Here is a 26755-nt window from a genome sequence, read left to right on the forward strand (position 1 = left end):
GCCGCCTGCTCGTTCCCCGCAGGGGGTGGTGCCTTGTCGCGGCGCTGGGAGGCAATGCGGGTCCCCCGCCCGCGCTTCGTGGTCACCCACCTTCATGCCCCCTGTAGGGAACAATTATTTTGCACTTATAATAGGCTCAGGCGGGATCTCTCAGCAAAGCAATTTTTTTTTAATAGCGATATTGCAACACCGGGTGTTCTACTTAAAGGCAGGCACACCTAATAGGGCAAAAAGTCCCTGCTTATAATCCCCAAACCCCGGCCGCAATTTCCCTTCCCTGTCCCCCATTGGTTGGGAACTTCAGGGTTTGCAGACTACACCGACGCATACAATACCCTTCCCCTTATCACTCTATTTAAGATATGGATCCCTGGTGCTTTGGCTACGCTTCCTCTTAAATTAACTTGTAAATACAGGTATCAGTATATATACAGGTATCAGTATGTATTCCGGGAAGAAACTGGTTTTTACATTAACAATTCATAGTCTGATGTCTCTCGGTCCTTCCACCTAAATTAACTTGTAAATACAGGTATCAGTATGTATACAGGTATCAGTATGTATTCTGGGAAGAGACTGTGTTTTACATTAAGGATTCACAGTTCTATGTCTCTCAGTCCTTCTGCCCTGCTGGGGTCAGGCGCCAGGTCCTCAGTTATGTAAAACCAATAGTTCTTCATTAAATGTTCCTTACACCCACAAACCTGGGGGCAGCAGGGAACCCCCAAGGCCTCGTACCCCTTCCCCAGAATCCCCACTTCTGGCAGCCCCTCAGCCCCTTCCCAAGCACCATTCACATGAGCCTTCCCGGTGCTCCATTTATGCTAATTTTTAATCAGTGCCAGGAGGTGCTAAATCAGGCCCCGCGCAAACATCTGAGTAAAAGACAATTATGTGATTACATTTATAAGCCAAACGTGTAATGCCATCAAAGAATGAAATTGGCTTTGTCTGGCTGGATCTGTTTTCTAGAAGACTGTCTACTCACAGGCATTAAATATCTTGTTATTCCTTAGTCCGTCCATGATTAATTTTCTGACACCTTTTCCGTCCTTTCCTGGGCTTATCAGCTTTGTGACCTGGACACCCCGGTCACCTCTCTTGCCCTCCTTGAACACAGGCATGATCTTCTGTAATTTCCTTCGTATTTCAAGATTTTGTAAAATTAATATTCCGGAGAGGTTTTTGGCAGTTCTCCAAGGATTGTTATGCAAAAGTTCCCTGGAAGGCCTCATTTTAACATGTTTTTTCTAGTCAATGTTGTTGACTGTTTTTATTTACTCACTAATGGACTGAAAAGTGTTACCATTTTGTTTGTTTGTTTGTTTGTTTTAACTTCATAATAAAGCACCTCTTCTTTAATCTTTCTAGGGAGACAATAGAAGATTTTATCATTTCTGTCACTTCTACGCTATTTACTGTCTCTGTTTAGTCATATACCTTGGCACTGTTGCACTCCCATTTTACTGTCTGTAGTCACATCACTCAGGCATTTTCTATAGTCTTTATTTTTTGTATACTCCACAACATTTTTTCCTATATTTTTGCCTTTCCGCATTGTTCTATACTATGCTTTTAACTTCTGAGTGCTTCCTTCACCATACTGCTGAGCCAAAATTGTCCTTCAGCCTAAACTGGCTATTTTGTTAATTAAGCAATCATCACTTCTAGATTATGGAGTAAGATCATAAGAATTCTCATTTACATTTCTATCTCTGGTTTTTAATCATATTTTTCTCATAATTTCTCTCACTGTGTTGAGGGTAGTCTTTCTGAAATGTTTCTCTGTGTGTAGGGGAGTATTTCCCTGTCTGGGACTGTCCTTTTTTGCTTATTGTAATCAAATTGTGATTGCTGGCTCCTAAGCAACCACCGCTTTCTTGTCCTGTTATTAAATTGCTTAAGCATTATGAATTCCGAAATACTTACTGCATATAGGCTGAAATAACTTCTGTCATAGAAAACAAGTTTTAGAAACTCTAGTAAGACAATGGTTGCTCGCTATTTGAGGCTTTTTCCTCATACAGTGCCAAACAGAGCGCAGTTTTTGGTATATTGGAGGAATAAGTAGTTGGATTCTCTGAAGCCATCTCCACTGCATTCCACCCCTCCTTGATAGGGTCAACTGGGACAAGTTACTGTCTCTGCATCTCTGAAGTAATGATGGTGGTTTAATATGTACTGTTACCCTCTCACATCTTCAAATGTCTTTGTTGGGTTAAAAGGATTGTGGCAAAGTATTCTGATATTCTCATTCCCATTGTCCTGCCGGTTTCAGTAATTGCGTCAGTTTTATCTCATTTATCCTCATCAATGAAAATATCCAATTCTTCTTGCGTTTTAGCCAAACTCAGAGAAGTGGCATATAGACCACCGGAAAACATCTTCCTGTTTCCCTGAAACAGATGATTTACCTAAAAATGGACTGAAACATGTCGTCCTGCTTCCATTCTTGTTTTCCAACATCATCAGCCTGGTGTGTGAGTGTCTAAAGTTACTCTGCTGAGTTTCAGACCAGAGACATTTACTGGATTAGGCTGATGTGAGAATTATGGCAGTTCCTCATCAGGGCAGTGAGCAAATCGACTTTCTTTTCTGTGGTTAAACATCACAGCTCTGCATCACTAGGAAGTCATTGCAACACAGGGATTTTCTCATCAGAGACCCAGTGTTGTTGCCTACATTTTGCAGGCATACAAACGTATAACTCTCTGCATGCGAGGATTTCCAGCATAGCTTGTTTTGGTGTGATGAAGCACACATATATGAATAGGTCTGCATGAGTTAATTTCTTCTGCCCTTTTTTCCACTAACATCAGTTGTTTCTGCTGTCAGCCGTGCAATAAACATGCAAATATTATCAGGAACAAAGCAAAAATGTGCACTCACAAGAGCGTATTTTTGTTGTTGTGTCGATGTTATTATGTCGATGTTATTTCTCCCAGGCAGTTAGCAATAGGACAAGGGGGCATGGGCTTAAACTCTGCCAGGGGAAATTTAGGCTGAATATTAGAAAGAAATTCTTTACAGAGAGAGTGGTCAGGCATCGGAATGGCCTGCCCAGGGAGGTGGTGGACTCGCCGTCCCTGGAGGTTTTTAAACTGAGACTGGACATGGCACTTAGTGCCATGATCTAGTAAACGGACTAGAGTTGGACCAAGGGTTGGACTCGATGATCTCTGAGGTCTTTTCCAACCCAGTTGATTCTGTGATTCTGTGATTATGATTATGAGGAGAATTGCTTGCAAATCATCCACAGTTAGCATGTTAGCCAGTAAGGCAGCATACAGACACTCAGGAATGAACATCAAAGTCGCAACAGTCAACAAAGTGACAACTCAACACAGCTGCAAAGTTGCAGAGGTGGAGCATGGTCTGTTTTGCAACCTGTGTAGCTGTAACTTGTCTTGCACACCTCATCTGAGGGACAATGTGTCTCCCTAGAATCTGGGGGGCAGTTTAAGCTTGCTGGGTAATGTTTTTCACTGTGGAGAATATTGTCCAAATCACTCTCCTTGAGATGATGCCTGTCATGAGAGCAAGTTAGGCAGGCTGGTCACCTTTCTGGCTGCCTGGCAGTGCTGTAACATGCACTCCTAGGAATAATTACTGTCAGTGGTGCATGGGAGGTTGCATTCCTGTTCTAGTTGCTTAACATTCAGGTTGAAGGCTGAGCTGCTGCCCAAACTCTTTATTATTGTGCCTCTAGTCACAGAAGGTACTTATTTGCTTAATTTCTTTAGTTATCACTGTGGGGAGGTGACAGGAATGTAAGACGTGTCCCACACCTTCGTCCCTGTGAAGTTCATTCACCTTCATGCTAGTGCAGAATGATGGGGTGGTTGTGGAGATGGGGTGCACAAGAGCTACACCTCCAGTTCCTGGAAGCTGTTGGTATCTACACTGCTGTGCAAAGCCACCTGTCTAATCAGACCAATGTGATGCTATGTATGTAGCACTGTAGGAGCGCATGGAGTCTTTAGAACACATAAAATGAACATCCCCACTCTGAAGTTTTCATAGTCCAAATGAGACTTGACATGCTAAGGGATGATAACAACCAGGAATGGAAGGAAGCAGTGGAGCCTGACAACAGGAATGGGCTTGTGATGAGCTGAATTCTGTGGATGTGTTGTTGTTAGATCCTCTTGAGCTTTTTGTGGTAAATAGAGCAAAGTGTTTGGACTTGTCAGGAATTATTTAGACGAAAATCAGTGGCAGATGGGTGAGTGAAAAAAGTAAAAGCCTAGAAAGGAGTTAAAGGAGAACAAGCCAACATGGGACTTGGAGACATCATGGATATTCTCTGCATAGGGACCGTTGTGAAGAAGAGAAATTAAGGGAGTGAAGAAACATGCATGGAGCACATGCAGAGCAGCCAAAAAATAAATGGGGGGGGACACCAAGAGACCTCATGATAAAGTACAGGTAAGACCTGTTTACCAAGAGTTGGCAGTAATTTGATCTGGAATGATTTTATTTGATCAATAGTGATTTGGAATTACTTATCAGATTAATTCATCTTGTGTATGTATTTTAGTTATAACTGAACATTACACAGCCTTAAGGAAAGTTTTTGACAAAAAGCAACACTTGAGCCATGGTGGGTGTGTCCTGAGAAGGCAAAGGCAGAATCAGAAAGGAAAAAAAAATAAAAATCAGGATGCCAGTTTGCTCATTGGTGCTTGTTTATTGGCACTTATGGGGAAAGAAGAGTCTGAACTTTTTCATTTGATCTTGGAAGCGAGTCATTTGAGTAATTTCTATATGACACAGTAATCAACTTCACTCCTAAGTCTTATGCTTAGAACTATCATCTCATGCTTAAAGATGATCTCTAACATTTTCTTGTTATAAATATTGGCATGAGGGAAAAAAATCGTCTTAATCTAAGTCAAGTAGAAGGACTCTCTGAGTATCTGGTAAAGCTGCATTGGCTACATCTGCGTTTAGAATACATTTGTTATTCATTTTTTATGTGATCATGATTAATTGGTGAACTTCAATTGTACATTGTTGCGCAGCGACTCATGCTGAGCCATGGAGACGTCTCACAGTGTAAATCCCTCTGGAGAGAATGTGTTGTATTAAGAGACTGACAGACTTTGGGTGGGCATTTGAAGGATATTTTGACTTTAAAATAACTCATCAAACTAATGCCACAGAGTGAAATCTACAAAGATGCAGCTGTTAAATACTGCCGCTCCAGCTGTCTAACACTGGAAACACTTGGGAGGGAGATGCAGCATAAGAGTAAAATAGAAATTCTTTTTCAAAACCAGTTGGGATCTTAAGCTTATTGCCTTCCCAGAGAGCCGGGCTGTTGTGGCAGCCTTCTCACCTCCTGGGGAAAGAGAGCAAGTGCCCTCGAACTGATGCCTGAAATGGTATCGACCGTTCTCCAGAGAACTGTAGTGCGTCCATTTTTAATGGCAGACAAGCTGTTCAGCATGGCAGGGGGTGCATGAAGCTGAACAGGGGAGGATGCTGTAGATCTCCACACGTCTACACGCTTGTCATTTAGACTGAATAATTTATAGTTCAACGATATGTCAGAATAAATGATCAGCAATTGAAATGAAGTACTTAATACTGAAGAGAAAGAGTATTTCTTAGTGGTTAGATCAAGGAACTGGGAATGAGAATTCTTGAATCTTGGGTTTTTTTGTAGCTCCATTACTAACTCACTGGATGACCTTAAGCAAGTTAATTAACCTATCTGCCATTTCTTCCCTCTGTAAACTGGGGATAATAATGTCTGCTTTCAGAAATGGGTTGTGAAGAATAATTGATCCTTAGAAAATGCTTTAGTCTCCCCTAGTGAAAAACATACTACAGAAGTACTATTGTTGCTTTACCAACAACATGCATGTAAAACTTTTAAAGGCAACAGTAACAAGGACACATATTTCCTGGATGGAGCTAAGTATTGTAGGGGGGAGGAAAAAAAGGAAAAATATTAAAATGACAGCATTAGATGAAAAAAAAAGGAATAATGGAGACATCTGGCTCATTGCTGATAAAAGCTCTTGTAGTTTCTCTTCCATCATTCCTCGCAAAACTCATCTGAAAGGACATCCACCATGGTTTTCAAATGGCGTCAAAACAGCTGTCCATTTCTAACTCTGTTTGACCAAGTGTAAAAATGAAGAGTGAATAAAAATGTTCCAGCAATAAAATTTTCAGGAAGACATCAATCTCTTAAACAGAAAACCCAAGGAGATTGGTTGGGTCTGTTTGAGTTCACATTTCTGTTTCTGCATGCTGAACTCTTGTCAATATGCTGTCTTGGATCTAGATCTCCTGGGTTTGTGAGCTGTTGGCTCCCCTGAGTTTTGGCACTTTGATATTGTATATCCCTGCTGACCTCTATGATGCATTCCGATGGAAATTTCTCTCCATATTTTCCTGGTTTAGCTCCCTTCTTGTTTTACAACCCATGCTGACCACAGAATACATCATGAGGTCTTTGGGAGCACCCTCGATACCCACTGACTGCCTCTGTTTGTAAGTCAACAAGTTTTCCAGGATCTGCCAGGGCTCCCAGGTACTCAGTCATCTCAGTAGCAATCTGTCCTGGTTTTGTTAAAAAACAAGTTTCTCTTTTAGTGAATTTGCCTGTCAGCTAAAGCCTTCGTATTAACTGCATTTTCCTGGAGAACCAGACACATGTTTTGGTAAACCTAGCAATGAAATGCAAACTTATTGATAAGCACGGATGGACATCTCATGAGAGGGGCAACGAGAAACAAGTGACCAAGAAACTGACCAACTGTGTATAACATTCCATTCACGTGAATACTTCATATAAAAGTGGGAGATTATGAGGATCTTGCCCCTTTTTCCCTTTTCCCTTTCCCTTTCCCTTTTCCCTTCTGCTTATGGCCGACATTAGGAGAGGACCTTGCTAGTCGTCCCTGCAAACTGAGGCCTAGTGACAGACTGAATCCAGCTCCGGTTGGCTGCAGAGTCCAATCCAGGACTTTGGTTGCCAGTTCTGCAGTTGCTGAGACTTTCAAGATTGGTTTTGTATATTTTGTATTATTTTCTCTATTCTTTTTAGTAGCATTAGTAAAACATCTTTATTTTTTTTCCAGCTCTCTTCTCTCTGTCCTTCTTTCCCTCCCAATCGCCTGTCCTTAGTGGGAAGGTGGGAGAGGGAGGGGCAAAAGGGGGAAGTAGGGGGTAGAGGAGGTTAACAATACATCTGCCAGGGTTTTATTGTCACCCCACAATCTAAGCCCTTGACACAATCTTTGTAGACCTAAACATCATCGATCAGCCTTTCCCCCTTCTGCAGTCTTTTGGAGGCAGAGCCATGGAAACAGATAATTTTTTGGTTTTAGTTTGAAGTTCTTCACTCCAGTCCTGGTGGGTGACATGAAACTGCCATTTATTATGTCAGGGTAGCCCCAGCATACACACAGCGAACTTGCACAGCACTAGTAACCAGCATTGCTCTTTGCTTCAGAATTTCCTGTCTAGAGAAATATAATCAATCTTGTGTGCACTTCCCAACCTCAGTTTTTTCAGCTTGTGGGAGCACTTTTCTGTGTGGCAGGCAGGTTTTAGGGAGCATTCAGGATCTTCTTTCAGCTTGTGTTTTGAGCTGCAGAGACTTTTTTGATTCAGCTCCTTGTCTCTGACCTTGCCAGTACCCAAGCTGAACGAGCCCTACTCCTATATGTGCTCTCTGGGCATCTGTTCCCCTTTTCCCGAGAAAAATTTCTTCTTTGGATTTTATGGCTGTGAGCCCAAAATTTCCTCTTTTTTTTTTCATTAATTTTTGTCTTTGGGATATTTTATTCCTTAGCAGGTTTCTCTGGAAACAATCAAGAGAATTAGCTTCTTCCAAGGCAGACTCTCTAACATATCTGTTGGGAAATCAGAGTACAGTCATTAAGGCTTAGTACTCTCCATTATTTCTTGACTGGTGGGTACTTACTTGAGGTCTTTACAGCAAAAGTGAATAAATGCATGTCTTTCATGGCACAGCAGTTCTCAATGGAACAACTTCAGAGTATGAGCCCTAATGCCTATGTTGCAGGTGACTGAATATCACAAATAATTGTCAAAAGCATATCAGACTCCTCATTTTGCCCTGCTGTAGTATGTGGTCTGCAAAAACTACTCTCTGGAGGCGTTAAGAACTTTTGTCGTCAGGTGCTTGCCCTGAGTGGTTGAGTCTCAGTCCTGCTCTGTGCATGGCCCTGTTGTATTCAGTGCTGACCATTAGTCAAAGCAGGGCAAATTTTTTTGCCGTGGTCTCAAGAGATGTCCTCCTGCTGAGCTGTTGTTACACTGGGCTTCCTGGAAGTGCTGGAGATGCCTTGGGGTGCTCTTCTTCCATCAGTTGAGCAGAGAAGCAGCTAACTACTACTGAGCTTCGAAAGCCAAGTGTCCAGCCTGGCTGCGGCAACTCCAGTCTGCCCTAGTGATGGGTCAGTTCTGTGGGAACAGCACTTCTGACAATGACAGTAAGGGGCTGTCCCTGCAAAACTGAGCTTTCCACAACGTCTTCACAGCCAGAGCTGCTGCTGCCGGCATGCACATGACTGGCAAATGATCAGCTGCTGCCTGGGGTCTCCAACCATAAATCCTCTTGAATACAGAGCTACAGAGATCACTCTGGTCCTAAATCAGAGCTTTCCTGTGTAACCTCATGTAGGTGTTCCTGCTCTGGCAGGGGGATTGGACTGGATGGTCTTTTGAGGTCCCTTCCAATCCCTAACATTCTGTGATTCTGTGAAACCAGATGGGTGGGGAGGAACGCAACTCACTGGCCTGGCTGGACAGTCCAAACAGGCATTTCCCACAAACACAATGTACCTACGAAGTTTTCGTCCACTTGCTTCATGGTTGCTGTAAAGCCCTTCGAGATGCCCAGCTTCCAAAAGGTGCTCTAGAAGAGAGACATCAAGCTGTAGGTTTCTGTAAACACTTCATTTTATGTATCAGATTTAGGGTCATAATATATTGGATTGCAATTGTCAGTGAAAAATAACAATGGCATGTGAAACTAATTGCTGTTGTGTTTTCAACACAGTGTTGACAGAAGAAGAATAGTCCTTAAGAAGCAGCTGCCATCTCTCAGAAAATGAGTACTGATGGCAATTCTGCTGAGAGGTATGGATTTCTTTCCTTTATTGTTTGTGAAGGCTAACAAACCAAGGGCAATTGCATGGAAACTAAGTCTTCTTGCTTAGGCATTCATCTCTTCCTGCTGTTTGTTTCCCACCTGGAACTCTAATCCTCTCTTTGTGACCTAATCAATTCCTCAACAACCAATTGCCATATCACAGTGCTAAAGTTTCAGGTGGGGAAATGAATTGCACAAATGAATGAACTCTGAAGAACCAGACGCTTCATTTTCATGCAAATATTGTTAGTGATAATAAATGAGGAGAGGTAACTGCGAAACTATTGAAGATAGCAGTGTACTTATGTCTAAATAGAGAGTTTATCATCCTAGACATTATCTGCTTTTACAGAGACACACAGTGTATGTACATACATTTTAAATTTTTTTTTTATTTTCAATGAATCTGCTCTGCTAGGACTTCACAGCCAAATGAAATACATAAAGGTTGAGGTTTTACTTCTGAGTTATTTTCCAAAATTGAGTGTTTTTAGGGAATACAGTTTTTCTAAGCAGGTGCTCTTTTTGGATTTGCTTACTGGTTTTCTCCCCAGTTCTTTCTGTGATTATTTATTATGATTTATTAATTCTGATTTTTAACTAATCCTTGTTCTTCTTTTATGACTAAAAGAAGCAACAAATTGAATTCGCAACTGTGAGCCAATCACAGATGTGATACATGCATTATCAAAGACCATGTTATTGGTCTGCAAGGACTGTGGCTCTGTCTTTCAGTGGATTAGTTCATAAAACACTGCTGATTGATAGAACCTGTGGCCAGAAATCTCTCCAGGAATGAACAATAGGTTCTGAAATCTGTTAGAAGCTTAGCGAAGGTTGTGCAGTGTGACTTGCTACATCAAACAATCTAGTGGTACTACAGATGTACCTTCATATAAGACTGCCTGTATGAACTAAATATTGGTGCACTACAGCAAAATCAGAATTATTCAGGTTTGAATATATTGAAGATCAATGTTTTAGATGTGGCTTTAAGAATAAAAGTCACTCATTACAAAATATGCTTATTATTGGCAGCCAGAATGAGTTTTTGCTCTGAGTCAGTACTCTTTGGCCCTAATATCTCTGCCATCCTGGATTCTTCTTGCTATTTCTATAAAAGTCACAAGATCTATGAATTTTAATGAGAAATAAAGTCTCCTGTTTTCAGCTGAGCCCAATGATGGGGATGTTGGAGAGCCATCTTCCTTTTGTAACTGGCTGTAGGCAGCAAGTAACCTTGCTATGTAACTCCTGCATTCAAAGCAATGTCACCTTCATCACTGCAGCAGGCAATGGCTTTTTCCTGCAGCAGGATTTAGGGTGGGAGGCTGGGCTTGTTGTATCCATAAGGTAAATTAAGGGGAAGCGTAGGGGGCTTTGTGTGACACAGCAATCCTCTTAGCAAGGCATTTGGGGAAACAGGTCTGTGGGAGAGAGTTCATGTGAAACTGAGTCCAACTCAGAGGAGAAGTCGTAGAGCAGGGATATCAAACTCATTTTCACTGGGGCCCACATCAGCCTCACAGTTGCCTTCAAAGGGCTGAATGTAGTATTAGGACTGTATTAATGCAACCACTCCTACATTTATACAGTCCTAAAATTACAGTCGGCTCTTTGAAGGTAACCGCGGGGCTGATGTGGCCCCAGGTCAAAATGAGTTTGACACCCCTGCTGTAGAGTATGAAGATGTTGACTACCGAGTTGGCAAGACGATAAGCAGGAGGCGTAACAAAGTGGCTGCTGTGATTACAGGGTGCACCAGGATGAAGCTCAATCTCAGCTTGCGAAAGCAAGGGCTAAGGTGTGTTTTCTATTGTGGGAGATGAATTTGATGAAAAATGAAAGAGCCCCGAGGGCTGAAGATTGCCTGTGTGCTTTGACTGAGTTGTCTCCCAGCCCAGCAGAACTCTTTTCTTTCAACCGACACTTAAACGTGTGCAACTTAGGTCTTTTCTGTTTCTTAAATCTTTTCTTAGTGCTCCTCTGACATTAGAAGAGCTTGAGTGTTTACTCAGGACTCAACAGAGACAGGGACAAGGCTGGATTATGCGAGTCCCTTTAGTGCTCACCCCTGAGCGTGGTACGTGTTTAGATCTTACCGCCTGGTTGAAAAAGGTAGAACTCATGGCAACACCTTCAAGGTGGAGTGATAGGTTCCAAGTAATTCTGCAGTTTATCACAGTGCCTGTAAACACTCAGCCCATGTGGAGGGGGTGCAGGGATATTGTCTACAGTTGACTAAGTTTGCCTTCCAGGCCTTGTTTTCAGTAGCTTATAGCTTTGCTAAACTTCAACTGCTTGAGCTGACATTTTCCAAGCATGATGTCTACTTTGGACTGGTTAGGGAAAAGTTTAATTATAATTTACTTTGAAAAAGCCCGAGCTTAAAAATATTCTTGTAGTTGTTCTGATAAGAAGCAGTGGTTATCATACATAGTTAGCTGTGTCCATAGTGTAGCCTTAGGCTGATAACAAATGATGTGTTTTTGACAGTTTGATAATAGGTCGACAGCTTGAAAATAAAGGGTAGGTTTTCAAAGGAGGAAGCAGTTTCAGTGAAAAGTCCTCAGGTTGGTTTTTTGTTTGTTTGGGGTTTTGGTGTGTGTTTTTTGTTTGTTTGTTTTGTGTTTTTGTGGGTTTTGTTGTTGTTGATGATTTTGTTTGTTTGTTTTTGTCTTTGGGAAAACAACATTATAATGTGGTTCTTTTTAGTTGAGTACTGTCTTTTACCTTTTTACCTGTCTCTGTGTGAGGTGATTTAGCATTGGCCATTCCCTCAGCTTTATTAACAAAGGTGATGTAAGACTGCTCATCTATATGTCTTCCTGCTTTCTGCCCAGCAATTCATTTTGCTTCCTCCCAAACCAAATCTGTTCTTTTGATGCTACACTCCATTCCAGCTCCTGACCCCCTGGTTAATTCTGCCTCAGCTCATGCATGCTTGTCCTGTTCATCACAACTTCAGGTCACTAAATCAAGACTCTGAGAAAACACCAGAATAAAAATTGCTCATGAGTTGCCATTTGCTTGTGTCTTGTGTTCATGAAGTAAGACACGTGATCAGATGCTAGTTTCTACACAAACTCCATTTCTGTTTGTGGTACATGGTGGATGAAATAGGACTCTATAGTCCTGAGATGGCGGCTGTTTGGTGAAGAGCTTGGGGGCTGTGTAGTGAGCCTAGCAGACAAATATAGGTAGGAAGAATCATGGTCACACGGTTAAGGCAATTGAATTGAAATTGAAAATTGGATTCTTTTTCACCCTTTTTGAGAGCTGCTATTATGAACCTGGGTGAGCCAAAGAAATGACATTCTTCCCAACTACCGTCCGTGCGGTCCCCATTTTCTGTGCGTCCACTTTCGGTCACCCATGAATTAATTTGTGGAAACGCTGCCTGCTGTGTCTAGGACCAAGGTGACCGGGAACTGTTCTCTGAGGAAGGAAAATGCTAAGCACTCGCAAAGTTTTGGTTCTAAGCTTCATTAATTGAGCACCCAAATACACTGACATGTTTGAAAATACAGGCTTTTATCTCTGTTCCTCAGCAGGGAGCTCTGAAGATAAATTCATTGATGTTTGTAAAATTAAAACCAGCACAACTCAAACACTACAATGAGAACACCACTGTAGAAAAGCCCATGAGGAAATTAATCATTCTGTATTCAATGCGAGATCTGGATGCTCTGCAGTAAATAGTACATGCACCACACATTGGATGATAAGGACAGGAGAAAATTTGAATAGTGCTCATTAAGTGAGCAACATCCCTCCTTTGCACTGAAAAAGCAGGAGACCCATGGAAACAAAAATCATGTAATTAAAGATTGTATCATAATGTGTTTGCATAAGGGTGAATTAATGTTGCATGGGTGATCTTAAATCTGGCATTCACTGACTTGCTTGACTTTGCAATCCAAATGCGGTGGGTTTTTTTGTTGTGTAGTTGGTTTTGGTTTTGGTTTGGGTTTTTTTTAGAGAGAGCAAAACAAATCCTTTTTGGGCATTGGCAGAGGGAGAGCAGAAGTCACCCAGCTACGTGCTGGTGTGTGCAGCTAGATAACTGGTGTGTGCACAGCTAAACACAGGTGTGTACATATCTGCCTGCCTAATCTGTGTGTGTATGAGTGTGTGTATGTCTAGTTCGTGTTTATGCAGCTGGATGGTGTCTCCCTCTGAATATTCCTTTCTCTATTAAAAAAAAAGTAGAAGCAGCATTAACAATTGATTTGGTTGCCCAGGTGTTAGATGACAAGCTTTTATGAGGTATGCTATAGTCCAGATCTTCCTTTATAGAGCCTCTGCTTGGTTCATGAGTCACCAGAACTCCCCAAAGTCTGTTTGACTGACAGGTCAAGTGTTTGTGGGAGTCATCGTAAGATGCTTCTATGGGACAGGCAGCAGCTTTTATGTCTGTGTTAGTAGAAGGGCTGGCATGCTGAGAATTCAGCCACACCAGTATCCGAGGTGTATTGGAATGATAACAAATATTACTAGATGTAATTTGTTATATCTGTGTTTGGTTTGATTACTGTCTTGTGTTTGAAATCCTGTAATTAGAGCAGCGAACTGCCTCCAGGGCCAGTGGTACTCCAAGTAATACAACATCAGTACGAGTTCCTTTGGCTTCAGTAGGTGGTTCATTACAAGATATGAAGTTTGGAGTCCACGTAAATTAAATATCACCTCTTGGGAAACGAAGATCTTGAAGACAGAAGGCAAATAGTGAGTATCATCTCTCCCTGTTGAATAAACTGAGTTAGCAGCACGTTTCCCTAGCACTGGGAAGTGCATGGACTTGCTCAATCCCCTCCCCCACTAGATGGCACTGAACTCTTTTTCTTTAAAAGAAAAAAAAAAAAAAAAAGAGGGAGAAGAAAAATATGGTGGTGATTTTATTGTAAAAAACCAAAAACAAACAAACAAAAAATCACAAAAAAACCCACAAACAAACAAAAAGCCCCAACCCGAAGAAAAGCAAATTGCAAAATTGCAATTGGTTGCCCATTAACTATGCCCTGCCTGTCTCTAACCTCACAGCCTGTGCATACCTTGGTACAGGCGCTCTCTTTGCTTTGGTATCTGATGCTTTCTTGGAAGGCAGTGGGCGAGGGGAGCTGGGGGATGCTAAGGAAAGCAGAAACAGTCCTGGGAGGGAATGGAGAGGAGCCAGCCCTGTCCATACAATACCACCCGTGGTGATGTCTGGCAGGCAGCGCACGGCTTGTGACAAGGAATTTGCTCTGAACAGACACGCTGGGCTCTGTGTCTCTGTCCCGTGTCTTCAGACATTTTTCCTGTGCACCCATGTGCTTTAGCTTTCCCTCTGGATCCCTGAAATCGTAACCTGCAGAAAGGAAAGCCTCAGCTTTCAGTCCTTTACTATAACTGCATTTTCACTTCGCAGTTCATTTAAGACCCGTGAATTACCTCCCTTTGCCAATATGCCCTTAATTCACAGAAGGGACCGGTTTCCATGTAACGTTCCCAAGTGTGTGTGAGTTCTTCCTTTTTAAATGCCTTTCTCCCAGCTTACATTAGTCTCAAGATCGACAAGGATTGTTTTTCCCCCCTGCAGTGAGGCGGGGGTGGGGTGGGAGGAAGAGAATTTAATAATGATCTGTTGGCGCTGCGAAGGGGCTGTCTATAATAATCCTGGCAAGAGACGGAGGAAAGGTTCCTAATGCCTGCAACAAGCAATAATCTGCCCCTCTGGAAAAAAAAAGGGAATAAAGATGATGATGATGAGGGATAGAAATGTTTAATTCTAAGAGTTAAACTGAAGCTCATCTGAAATCCAACATTTTCTCCTACATTTATATATCTAAGGTGACTTGCAGGAGGATATAGATTGCCATCTGATAAAGCTACAATGCAAGTAAAAAAAATGTATAGAAACTGCCACTGAAATGCCTTTTCAGAGAAAAAAATAAAACCTGGAGCTGCATTCCAATTTTTAAACCCATGTTTAAGAATGAGAGGAGGGAACAAGTTTGGCTTCTCCAGGTATGAAACTCTCTTACTGCCTTGGAGTGTGACGGAAACACCTGGCACCTGAAACTGCCTCGATCCAACCAAATCTTGGGTCTTTGGACTGTAATCCTGATGTTTAACTAGAAATGTATGTATTTTTACATTATATGGTTTTCCTGTCCCCTAATATATCTTTGGCCAATACCATGAGAAAAACAGCTCTGATAGCTGAATCCTTCATTTTGTTCTTGCCCCCAGTCTTCCAGTTCTGTCTAAATAGAGAATAGTTTAGACAGTTCTGTCTTCCAGTTCAATCTAAATAGAGAATAAATGTAGCAGACTCTTGTGCTTAAATCAAAAATCCATCAATCCACGTTTGGTAAAATTAGGCTTGTTCCATGTTCTCATCCTTCAGCTTGGGACCTGATGCTAAAAACTGATGAAGAAATCCAGGTGCACTCTCGGCTCTGTGTGGGCTGCAACACAAGAAACCTGTTCACCATCTTCTCATAGGAGCCAGAAGCTTTTTGACCACAAATCTCTAAATTCTGTCTCGGAACAGATGACAAGTATGGCTGCTCCAAGCCCACTATAAAATTTCATTTTTTTATGTACTGACATGTAGTTGCTTGAAAAATCCAGTTATAGGACTGGATCCACCTGTGCTTAACTATTAAAAAAACCCCCTTAGATCCTTAAATATTTGCCTTCATTATGAACAACGAAGGCAAGTTAGCACTAAAAAAAATAAACCAGTGTCTTGTTTCAGTAAAATAATTAAATTTATTTAAAACTTTCTAGATGCAGTTAATAACATAACATTGAAGTTTTGCAATAGAGCTGTTCCAGCAGATGCAGATGATTGCAATGTCTATGGTTTGGACAATCGACTTTCCTTTGCGAGATTCACAATCATACAAGGGGGTTAGACAATACAGTACTTTACATTAAACCAAAAATGGTTTAATGGAGAGATGCCCTTCCATAGCTGAAAATCCCAGCTGACTTGGAACCTGTTTTTGCCAACTAAAATGGAAAGAGACATCTTGCCTTTTTTTGATGATGCAATTTGGTTTGAGGCCAAAACCTGGTAAGATCCAGCCATGTGTTTTTTTTTCTGATGCAGCTGTATTTCTCAAGAAAATCCAGGTATGTATTTCTGATACCTGAAGAGGTACCATGTCCCCCTTCTTCTCTCCCCACTGGAGCAAGTACAGCTTGTGTGGCTTATGGCTAAAAGCTAGCAAAATCCCAGCACTCCCCTTTTGGGGCCAAGAACTATCACCAGGCCACGGCTTCCAATAAAGGCTGTGATTATTTTCTAGTCAGATGATACAGCTTGGGCTTCAGGGGCCAAAAGCTGGTAGGACCCAGTGTGGATGTGGACTTTTGCAGCACTCATCCCTGGAGAGGCATTGGGGCTGTGGACTTTTTGACGTAACAGGAGTGACCATACCTTGTGGTCATTGGTGTGTGGGAGCCAAATTTTGGATGGGGCTAACTGGGTCCCTCTGCCAGCTCCAGGATGCTGTGGTACCCATGGACCAGGATGAGCCAGAATCCAGAACTTTTTGATGAAAGGGACATGACTGTGATTATTTCCTTCTTAAACAGTACAATTCAGAGTCTGGAGGCCTCAGATTTCTGTATCATACAGAATCTAGGTCCTGAATTCAGGGTTATTTTCAAGCTCGTGCTTTATGTGATGTAGTAGGTTGGGATTTTTTTGGTGCAGTAAGAAACAGCTCTGGTTGTCTTGGGTCTGTTTCGCATGACATAAGGGCTTGTGACCACGAATGAGCAGGATACAGTTAAATCCAGGTTTTACATTTTCCCCTCTTAAGAAAGTAAGGCTTCGACATTTCCTGCCTGGGAAGTGGTGCAGTTTGTCTTTAAGGAGGCTAGAGAAATAAGAAATGAGTCTCACGTTGCATGGGTGACATCACTGGCTTTTGGCTCAGCGCTCTGTATTCTCTGTCTGTAGGCTTTAGCCAAGGCTGCAGGGCTCGGTGTTTGAACAAGGAAAGATTCCCAGGTGTACAGAAGATTGGATTCACTCTTATTTGAATTAAAAACGGTGAAATGAGATTTCTAAGGCTTGGGGACTCCAGCTCACCTTCTGTTGTGCTTGATCTCTACGAGATGGGTGAGTTATTCCCATTAGAGAGAAAGGGAGTGGAAATTTAAGGAGGAAAAAAAAAAACAAACCAAAACAAAAAAACCCAAAATCAAACCAAACAACAAACAACATGCCTGAATATGTAGCTGCTAATGCTGGGAATACGACTCCTATGAAGCTTCTGAGCTAAAAATCTCAGCTCTGACTTGGAGATCAGGCCATATGGCAGAGAAATGGTGCAGCCTGAAAGCTGTTGACAACAGTTAGGGGCTGCGTTCTTCTCCCAGTCTAAGGTGTGTAGCTTTTTTCTTTTTTTTTTGTTTCCCCCCACCCCTCCCTGGTTTGTTTTGGTTTGATTTCCCCCCGACCTCTCTCCCTTCCCCATTCCTTAGCATCCTTTCAGCCCTCCGTAAGCCCTGCCCGCCTTCATCTTGCAGATGGCTAACGTGCCGCCGTGTTAGGAAAACTGTGCAACAACACATCCCAGCGCCGGGGATCGAAGGAAGCTCCTCAGATACCAGCGGAAGGGGACGGGGGGACGGGGAGGGGGAGGAATGCGTGGAAAAACGATGCTGGGGTCTCGGACTGCTGCCGGTGCTGCCTAGCGGGAGGTGCGCGGTCGGAGGCGGCGGCGGCGGGTCCTGCCGGGGCTGCGGCTGCTCCCCCGCCGCCTCTCCCCGGGCCCGGGAGCGGGGAGGCCGCCGCGCAGGGAGAGGCGAAGCGCTGCTGGGCTCGCTGCGGGGAAACGATCGTGGCGTTCGGCTGCCTGGGCGACAGCGCAGACGACGAAAGCAGGCGAGTGAATGGGAAGGCTGGAGGAGAGGAGCCGAGGTGTTTCCGAAGCCAAGATGTCAGTGACTGTCAGCGAAGTCTGCTAAGGGAGAGATCGGTGTGTGTCCGCGGTTCCAGTTCCAGCCGGGGAGGTTGTATTTTAGCCACGATTTAAACCAGCAGCAGCAGCAACAACAGATTGCTCCCCCCTCTTGCTCCCTCCCTTTCGACCCCGCTTTAAACCCAAGCAAGCAACCGACTGTCCAGACTATGATGCTCTTGCTGAGCCAGTGACAAAGAAAAGGCAAGTCACCCAGTCCTGAAACCGGGATAACCTGTCCCTTGCAAGCAGGAGATCTCTAGCTGTTGAACTTTTCCGTCCTGTGATGATGCTGTGGTGAGCTTGCTGATCTGAAAGCCATCTCTTCTGGATCTCTGAGCTGGCCAGATTGAAAGAGATTAACGGACTGACCAAACAGCCATAGCTTTCAGGTCTCTTCAGGGGGGATATATCCCTTCAGTCCCCGTTGCCTGGGTGCTCGTGGTGAGGGAGAAGAACATCTTTGTATAGGTGGGTCGCTGGCTTGCTCCCGTTCAAGGTGGAAGGCTGTATTTCTCCTCACCAGGTCTCCTCCACAGAGGAGAAGAGGCAGATGAGACTCCAGGACTGCCCCCGGGGCAGAACTTTGTAGAGCTCTCAGCATCCCTCCGCAGCGTGGATGTGAGCCACAGGAGTTGGGGATGTTTGAGGCAATCTCTGCCAAGTGACACGTAGCAGCCGCTCTGGAGGTTTTTTGCGTGGTCTCACGCTCAAGGGCTTTGCCTGTTGTGAAGATGTCCATGGTGTTTCTGTGAAGCTGAGGTATGGCTGCTGGAAGGTTACTGCTGTATGCTGGCCTCTCTTTAGCTCTGTGTGCCCTGGGCATGCTGGCTGTGGCAATCTGCTCTGACCATTGGTACGAAACTGATGCCAGGAAGCACAGAGAGAGGTGCAAGAGCATCACCACTAAAAGAAATGATCCTGGCTTCATTTATAACTCCAACAACAACCTGCCTCTCAGGGCCAGCAGGTCTAGGTTGGACCGCTGGGAAGGGAAACTCCTCTTGGCAAGAAATAGGAGGCAGATCTTTGCTATGAGCGCAGTCGACGAGTGCAACAGACAGTACAACTCCACCAACATGGGGCTCTGGAGGAAATGCCACCGACAAGGATTTGACCAAGAGCTGGAGGAGCTGATTGCCAAAGGTAAGGGCTGTTTTTTACCAAATGAACGTGCCAGGCACTCCTGAGCTGAGCAGCGTCTGAGCAGAGCCATTCGGGCTTACAGATGGGGGGTAGCATCTCTAGCCAAGCACCTACTTTTACGATGGGTGAGCTGGTCTGGCTGGGCATCACTTCCTAAAGCATTGCCAGGGCAGTTTCCCACAGGGTCTCTACTGCTGAGGTGTGGGGTTTGGGAGCAAGAAGTCAGTGGGGGTGAGAGCAGACACACCCCAGAATGTCTCTCTAAGCTTAATATAGTCTGCCCATCGCCATGGTATCAGATTGTTTTCCATATACAAATAAGAGGTATTAATAAAGCAGACATTGGATTTTTTTTTTTTTAATTTTGTTTGACCCTGATGACTCAGGTAGAGTAAAAATTCTTTTATTGGAGGCTACATATGTCTGTATTTCATCATTCCTTTACTGGATGCCCCATCAGTCCCAAAAAAAACCATTTGTAGAGCTCACATGTAGGTTTTTTCTGTACTCAAATGGAGAGTAAACAAAGAGAAATGCTAAAGAGCAGGAGGAAACCCAGCTTGCTGTTTACACTGAGCTATGTTTTGGAATATCTTCAATGTCTACAAAACATTACATGAATTTATTAGGAGTGTTAGCAAGGAATAATTTTCTCTTTGGGTGGAGATGCATCTGTTTGCCTGTAGCATTTTTGTGCTGTGTTTTCTCTTGCTTTTTGGTCCTTCTTTTTTTAACCCAAGGTACCAGTTCAAGGTGATGGTCAGTTTGCCTCAAAAATGTCTTTGGTCTGAAGTACAGGAAGAGGAGATATGTATAAAATGCTGCCTAAACATCCTATCTGCAAAAGATGTATATTTTTGTAGGATGATGAGGGTTTCAGTAAAAGATGACAGCATCCTTGCTACCCACAGCATGTTTACTCCATACAACAAGATAACATTTCCCTCCCATGGTTCTTCTGTTGCTGATTCCCCAGCAGTTTCTTTCCATCACAGTGAAATCGCTGCTTCTTACACCATACAATCTTTAAAAATACTTGTTTTCTGAGTGTGTTCTCTGTTCCAAACTCCCTTGATACCCTGCGTTAATTCCCTTTTCAGACATTGCAAGCAGAATTGTAGCTTAAAGCTAATTATTCATGAGGGATATACTCTCACATATGTTTGCCAATGTATACATTTTGTTCCGTATGTTTTAAAAGTGAGCAGTAGAGGTGAGTACCGTGGTATAGACTTGCCCTGAGACAGCACACACAGGTGGTGTAGCAGGCAACCAAGATCGCTACTTGGGATTTTGTCTGTGTTGCTAGTGGTCCTTAAAGTCTGTTTGCTATTTAATGATCACTATGAAACAAATTGGTGGCTTCAGTCCCATTTGTAATGGACAGGCGAACATGTACAAACCTGTCAGCACCCTGGTAACCTCCTCCTGGTTTTGGAGCTGAGGGAGGGCTCCTCTCCCCTGTGTCTAGGTGAGGGCTGGGCTGTCTGTGGAAGGCTGGATCACTTTGCCACGTGTGCTCGCTGTGCTTGGGGCATAAACAAAGAAATTCAACCTTGACAGCAGGTGAACAGAGCTCACCTTTGGCGAAAGGAGTTTCAGTTATTAGAGAGGTTTTTAATCTTGAAATAGGTGAGACTTGTTCATCTTTTACCTCCTGCCTTGTCCTGGGTTCAGGAATGTCCGTTTCTCTTGCCAGAAACTGCTGAAATTGACAGGCACTGGGTTACATGTAAGGGCAGCTCTGCTGTTAACCATAGAGAAAATGTGGCAACTCAAGCTGCGGTGGTTACACACAGGAGAAGATGGTCTTTGTAAGATCCAGCTGTAATTCATGTATGTCCGTGTGTATGTGAGTGTGTGAATGAGTGTGTATGTCGTGAAATACCTGTAAACACAGAGCATTCAGCTGGTACCAAGGGATTCCCAGGCTCAAGTACAGCATGCGTTCCTGCACACATATTCCTGGACATATGTGTCTGCAGATGGCCAGGTAGCCACTTCACGGAGTCCCTGTCCCAAGGGCAGAAGTGCAAATTGTGCACACAGGGGAGGTATGTGCAAATATTGGTGTGTGTGACTCTTTGCCTTCTTTAAAGGTTTTGGGCATACATTTAACAAACTTTATTGCACATTGAGAGAAATGTTAAGGGAGGGAGACTCATAATACTGAATACCAGTATTACAGTTCATTTAAGGGTCTTTTTGAAGTGGTGATCTGCCTATACTATGCCTCTCAGCTATAAAGAAGAATCACACACATTACCACTAATGCTATAGAGGTGTGTTCCTTTGGCACCTCCAGATTAAAACATAGAAAAGCAAGTTTAATGGCAATTTGATAAAATAAAGTGTTTGACTTCCTCAGAAACACAACTGGAGATTTTACAGGATTGCTTGTCTACTTTGTTTTGTTAGATAAAAAAGAACTAAGGGATTTTACTCCTCCCTGACAAAAAAATAATGTAAAATATTTGTCTGTTAAAACTCCTTATATGCTGGAATCACTGAATTAGGAGCCAGCTTTACATGGGTAGTCAGCTAGTGTCCCTGTTTCTACCTAAGGCCAGCTACCAGACTCTTTCTTTACGATCTGCAGCTATCTGATGAAAATGGAATAAGTACATTTGCCATCGCTGTTGAGAACAGCTAGGAGTTCAAAATGAGCCAAGTATTCTAGTATTTAACCTGACAGCACCACCTTGCTTTTCTAGTTTTTCTTCCATGGCAGATGCTCATCTGGAGTTGGAGGTTGCAAGGGTGCGTGTTTGGGTGGGTGTGAAGAGCTGTAGATGTTCTCTACCTATAGTAATGAAATACCCTGAATGGGGTACGTGTTCCTGCACAGATGAAATCTCTCTCTGTATGAGCTTCAGGCCAAATACCATATAAAAGAGGATGGTATTGGTACATAGGCCTTTCATTCTCTTTCCTCTGCCAGTTGTTAATTTAATCTAGCACACTTCTTCCGCAACTGGATAATCTAATGCAAGTTCTGGCCCCAAATATTGTGTTTAATGCTATATGTAATTGAATGTAAACGCTATTAAGGTGGTGATTTTTTTTTTTTTTTCTGTTAAGCGGTACAGAATCTAAGCGATCCATTTATTTTGAGATAGATTCTACATTTTTCCCTAGGCAAAACTTCCAGTATAGAGAATGGTAGGTTTATCTATCAAAGGATAACAAAAAATGGTCATTAAGAGCCTAACTGGCTTTGCAAATACCCTGCAGTTATTTTGCTTATGAACTCTGCTGAAATTAATACAAGCTATAGGCAGCGGCTTATGGCAGGATCAGGCCCTATGGTACTTGACAGTATTCAGATGCCGGCGGTTTTAAAAAACACTTCTGTTTCTGAATAGGCCAGATCACTTCTGTAATTCTGTTCTGTATTTGTTAGTTTTCTCTTTCTGGCAAATAAATAAAAACCTTTATGTTGGGTTTTGCTAGAAAAACTGGAGATCTGTTACTTCAGATTTCTTATGGATAGATGTAATAGACACTAGACACTAGACCTATTTATATTTCTTCTACTCCTTTTTTCATATTTCCACAGAACCCGAGTGTGTATTTCGAAATAATATAATCAGATGAATAGGCAATGAATTAAAGCAGGTTGTTGCAAGTAATCATACTCAAGGAGAGGCATACAGGCATGAAACCAAAGGCCTGAAAAACATTCTAAAGCTGTATCAAAATTAGGCACTGAATTTGTTCTCTTCGTTGTCATGAGTGAAAAAAAAAAATCAAACCAGAAGCAACAGAAATTATAGTCAATAAAGAAGTTATTTGAATAAAACATTCAAACCCAGGGCCCAGTTTTGCTAACTTTTACTTACATGAATAATCCTTATTCTTGTGAACTGGCTACTTGGACTGAGGAAAAGCACTCCTGTAGAAAGGGATCTGTCAAAAAGAAAGAACTAATAAAGCTGGCCTTCTGATTCTGCTTTCACATACGATCAAGTCTTGTAGCATCTCAGGACCACAGATTCACTCCTAATCCCTAAAGACTCACAAAGTTAGGAATTGCTGGCTCTTGGTTTGTTCAGCACAATACTTTTCTGATTCCCAGGTGTTGGTCCAGTCTGCTCCCTGAATTAAATAGAATCACAGGATCATAGAATCATACAATCATTTTGGTTGGAAAAGGCCTTTGAGATCATCGAGTCCAACAATTAACCTGGCACTGTCAAGTCCACCTCTAAACCATGTCCCTAAGAAACTCATCTACACATCTTTTAAACACCTCCAAGGATGGTAACTCAATCACTTCCCTGGGCAGCCTGTTCCAATGCCTGACAACCCTTTCTGTGAAGAAGTAGCCCTGTTGTTTAACTTCCCTTTGAATATAGAATCATAGTTTGGGTTGGAAGGGAGTGTCACAGGTCATCTTCAACTAGATCAGGTTGCTCAGAGCCCCATCCAGCCAGGCCTTGAATGTCTCCAAGGGATGGGGCATCTACCACCTCTCTGGGAACACCCTCTCTGTCCCCATCTTTCTCATAGGCCCCTTTTAAGCTCTGAAAGGCTCCAATAAGGTCTCCCCAGAGCCTTCTGTTCTCCAGGCTGAACAACCCCAACTCTCTCAGCCTGTCCTCACAGCAGAGCTGTTCCAGCCCTCTGATCATTTCTGTGGCTCCTCTGGCCCCTCTCCAACGGGTCCATGTCTTTCCTGTGCTGAGGCCTCCAGAGCTGGACGCAGGACTCCAGGTGGGGTCTCACCAGAGTGGAGCTGAGGGGCAGAATCACCTCCCTCGAGATGGTCCCTATATCCTGTTTAATCCACTGTTTACCACTGTACTGCCGAGTTTTTCACAAACGTGACTTTCCCTCACCCAACCAGAAGATTTCAGTGAACCAGCCACCTCCACCACTAAGCAAGCAGTGAGTTAAAATGCAGGTAAGTGTCCATTCATGGCCAGAAGAAGACTGAGTTTATATTCTGTTTTGGCAACCAGCAGCTCACAGCTCCTTTTGTATGGACTCACAGTGGCCCAGAAAAAAAAAACCTGGGAGCCACAGACTCTGTGCATCCTAGGGCAACATTGCTCAGATGCTTCCTGCACTAGTGAAGAGGAAAACAAGAACGGAAAATAAATAATTACATAATTTAATTCTAAAGGTACAATGAAGTAGAGGAAGAAGTTGCACAATAACCAGAGTCTGTTCCATTTAGACAATTACTACTCAGAGGAACTTTCATCTCACTTTTGGAAGGCTGCCAGTTAAACCTGTCTGGATGGGGCTTTGCTGCCTGCCACTGGAATCCAATTTTATTAATAAAAATATTTACAATGACCTTATTATTTCAATCCCTCTTTCGCCTTCCTTCTTCCCCCAAGATCCATGGAAATCATAGTAAATCCTATTTTTAAAAGATTTTATTGCAAGTGTACTTAGCCCATGCCACCACTGGAAAAAAAAAGCAAGTAATTCCTGTGCAGCCTACCTGCACCCTGAATAGTATTCAAGATTTCTGGGATGAAAGCATTCTCTGTTTTGGTTTGTCAGATGCATGGCATAACTGGGGAAGAAAGGCTTAACAGGACTACTCCAGCCGTCACTAGGGATTATTTATACACAATTGGAAAAGGCTGAAGAGAGGCTACTTGCAGCTATCTCTAGGAATAAAAAGCTTTATTTCCATAAAACCACTTGCAATACCTTGTGATTCTGTAGATTTGACTTTTAAAATGCAATGGTTTTACCAGGTAAATTAGGACAGCCATTCTTTCATGTATCCCTCATATATTAAAGAATCCAAATGCTTTGTTTAAAACATGTGTTTGAAATCCCAGCTGTTCTCCAGATGTACTCATTATGAAAAGGACTTTTTGAAGACTCGGTTCTCATCCTGTGAAGTCAACGGTAAATGTTTTATTGAACATGGTGATGCAGCAAGTTCAGGCCTTTAGTGTTTCCTTTGAGGTTAAAATTGTCCCTGGATAGAAAGGCCAATGCAAGGTCTGTGCTCCCTCCTGTCACAGCAGAGTTCTGCAGAGCGAACCAGTGAAATTTAAGCAGCAGACACTTTTTGAGTTGAATCTTAGGCTACCCAGGTATTTTTCAATGCCATAATTATTCTTATATGTCTACCGATGCAGATTGGAAGTCAAATAACTGCATGTTTCTAAGATGCAGCAAAGATATGCTCTTGTTCAGAGATTTTTCTAAAATCATTTAATGGATGAAATCACTCGTGTTTCATGCTTGTGAGTTCCAGGAGGATTTGGCCCATCATATTTTAAATAAGTTATTTTAATATTTTAATTGCATCAAACTTAAATAGCATTTCATTAAAAAGTGTCTTTACCACAAGTAATAAGAACCTGACACGTTCCTCTGACACATCTGAGATAATTAGTTTGATAATATATATCTGCTAAAAATACTAAGAACATACATGTAATTTAACAGAGCTGCAACTGTTTTTATTCATGCTGTTTTAAAGGGCAAATTTCAATCAAGCTGCTGGCTTTCAAGTAAAATTGCTGGTGAAGACAAATGGAAATTTTGCCTGAGTAAAACTGACGGGATCATGCCCTTCTCAAGAGAAAATGATGTTTGCAGAGCTGCCTGCAGGACTGTATGCGTAATTCCTGTTCATTTAATTGAGCATCTGAATGCTTTTGAGAAATCTCAGCATTTTTATCCTTTGTGACGATTGCTTAAAAACTTTTTAACAAGTGTGGAGGAAAGATTTAATATGATTGCAAATGTGTTCTCTTTACTGTAAAAATAAAAATATGAAAGATTCTTCTACTTAAATAGAGAGGAAATTATCTGAACTATTTTGTCATCTCCAGTAATAAAAATCCATACTAATATTGCTTTTTCTCATTGAAAAAGTCTTTCTGTGCACTCAGAATAACTTCAAGAGTGGAATGAGTTCATTAACTATTGCAGAGCCAGTAAATGACAAAATGGCTTTATGTTTTGTAGGTTCTGCAAAAATAATGACAATCATTTATAATGTAAGTTACTTAATGGCTCATTGCTAACAAAGTGTTGCTGGAACCCTTGAGTACATAGTCACCTCTTTAAAGCAAAAGAAAGAAGAAAGATGGTGTTTCTTAGTTTTTAAGGAATAAATAAATAAATAATGTGGATTCTGGAATACAAGGGCATTTAACAGAGCGTTCAGAATAGAATCCACCTAAAAAGAAAATAATATAAACTAACATATTTTCTCTGCAGGAGAGAAATCAGACTATAAAATGGAAATTTCCCCATTTTCTTTCTCATAAAGCCTAATTCTTCCACAAATAAATAGTCACAACTGCCCAGCTGAGCCTGCTGAAATCATAATCCTTTGTAGATAACTACCAAGATAGATGGAAGAAAGGTAGTACTGCAGTTAGGGCAGGGCTTACAAAGCCAGAACTTGATCCAAGCTCTGCCATAGCCTTCCTTCATGACCTGAGGAAAGTGACTTAATCTCTTGTACCTCAGCTCAGTAGCCGCATAATAGGGATTTCGTTCATTATTATTAATACCA

General features: G+C 42.3%; 1 protein-coding gene across 7 annotated transcripts in view; it reads left to right on the forward strand.

Annotated features, from left to right (window-relative positions):
* The first annotated feature begins 14731 nt into the window (after positions 1-14731).
* TMEM178B (transmembrane protein 178B) overlaps positions 14732-26755 on the forward strand; it is a 254951-nt gene continuing 242927 nt past the window's right edge. For 4 of the 7 annotated variants that reach the window (XM_065038696.1, XM_065038710.1, XM_065038674.1 and 1 more), the window contains exon 1: positions 14732-19251. In XM_065038696.1, coding sequence (XP_064894768.1) covers positions 18870-19251 — 382 coding nt within the window. In that variant the 5' untranslated portion in view covers positions 14732-18869. The remainder of the gene's footprint in view (positions 19252-26755) is intronic. The other 3 variants (XM_065038684.1, XM_065038679.1, XM_065038690.1) reach the window with 3 other exon arrangements.

The sequence above is a fragment of the Columba livia genome, chromosome 1 (assembly GCF_036013475.1).
Source record: "Columba livia isolate bColLiv1 breed racing homer chromosome 1, bColLiv1.pat.W.v2, whole genome shotgun sequence".
NCBI classification, from domain to species: Eukaryota; Metazoa; Chordata; class Aves; order Columbiformes; family Columbidae; genus Columba; species Columba livia.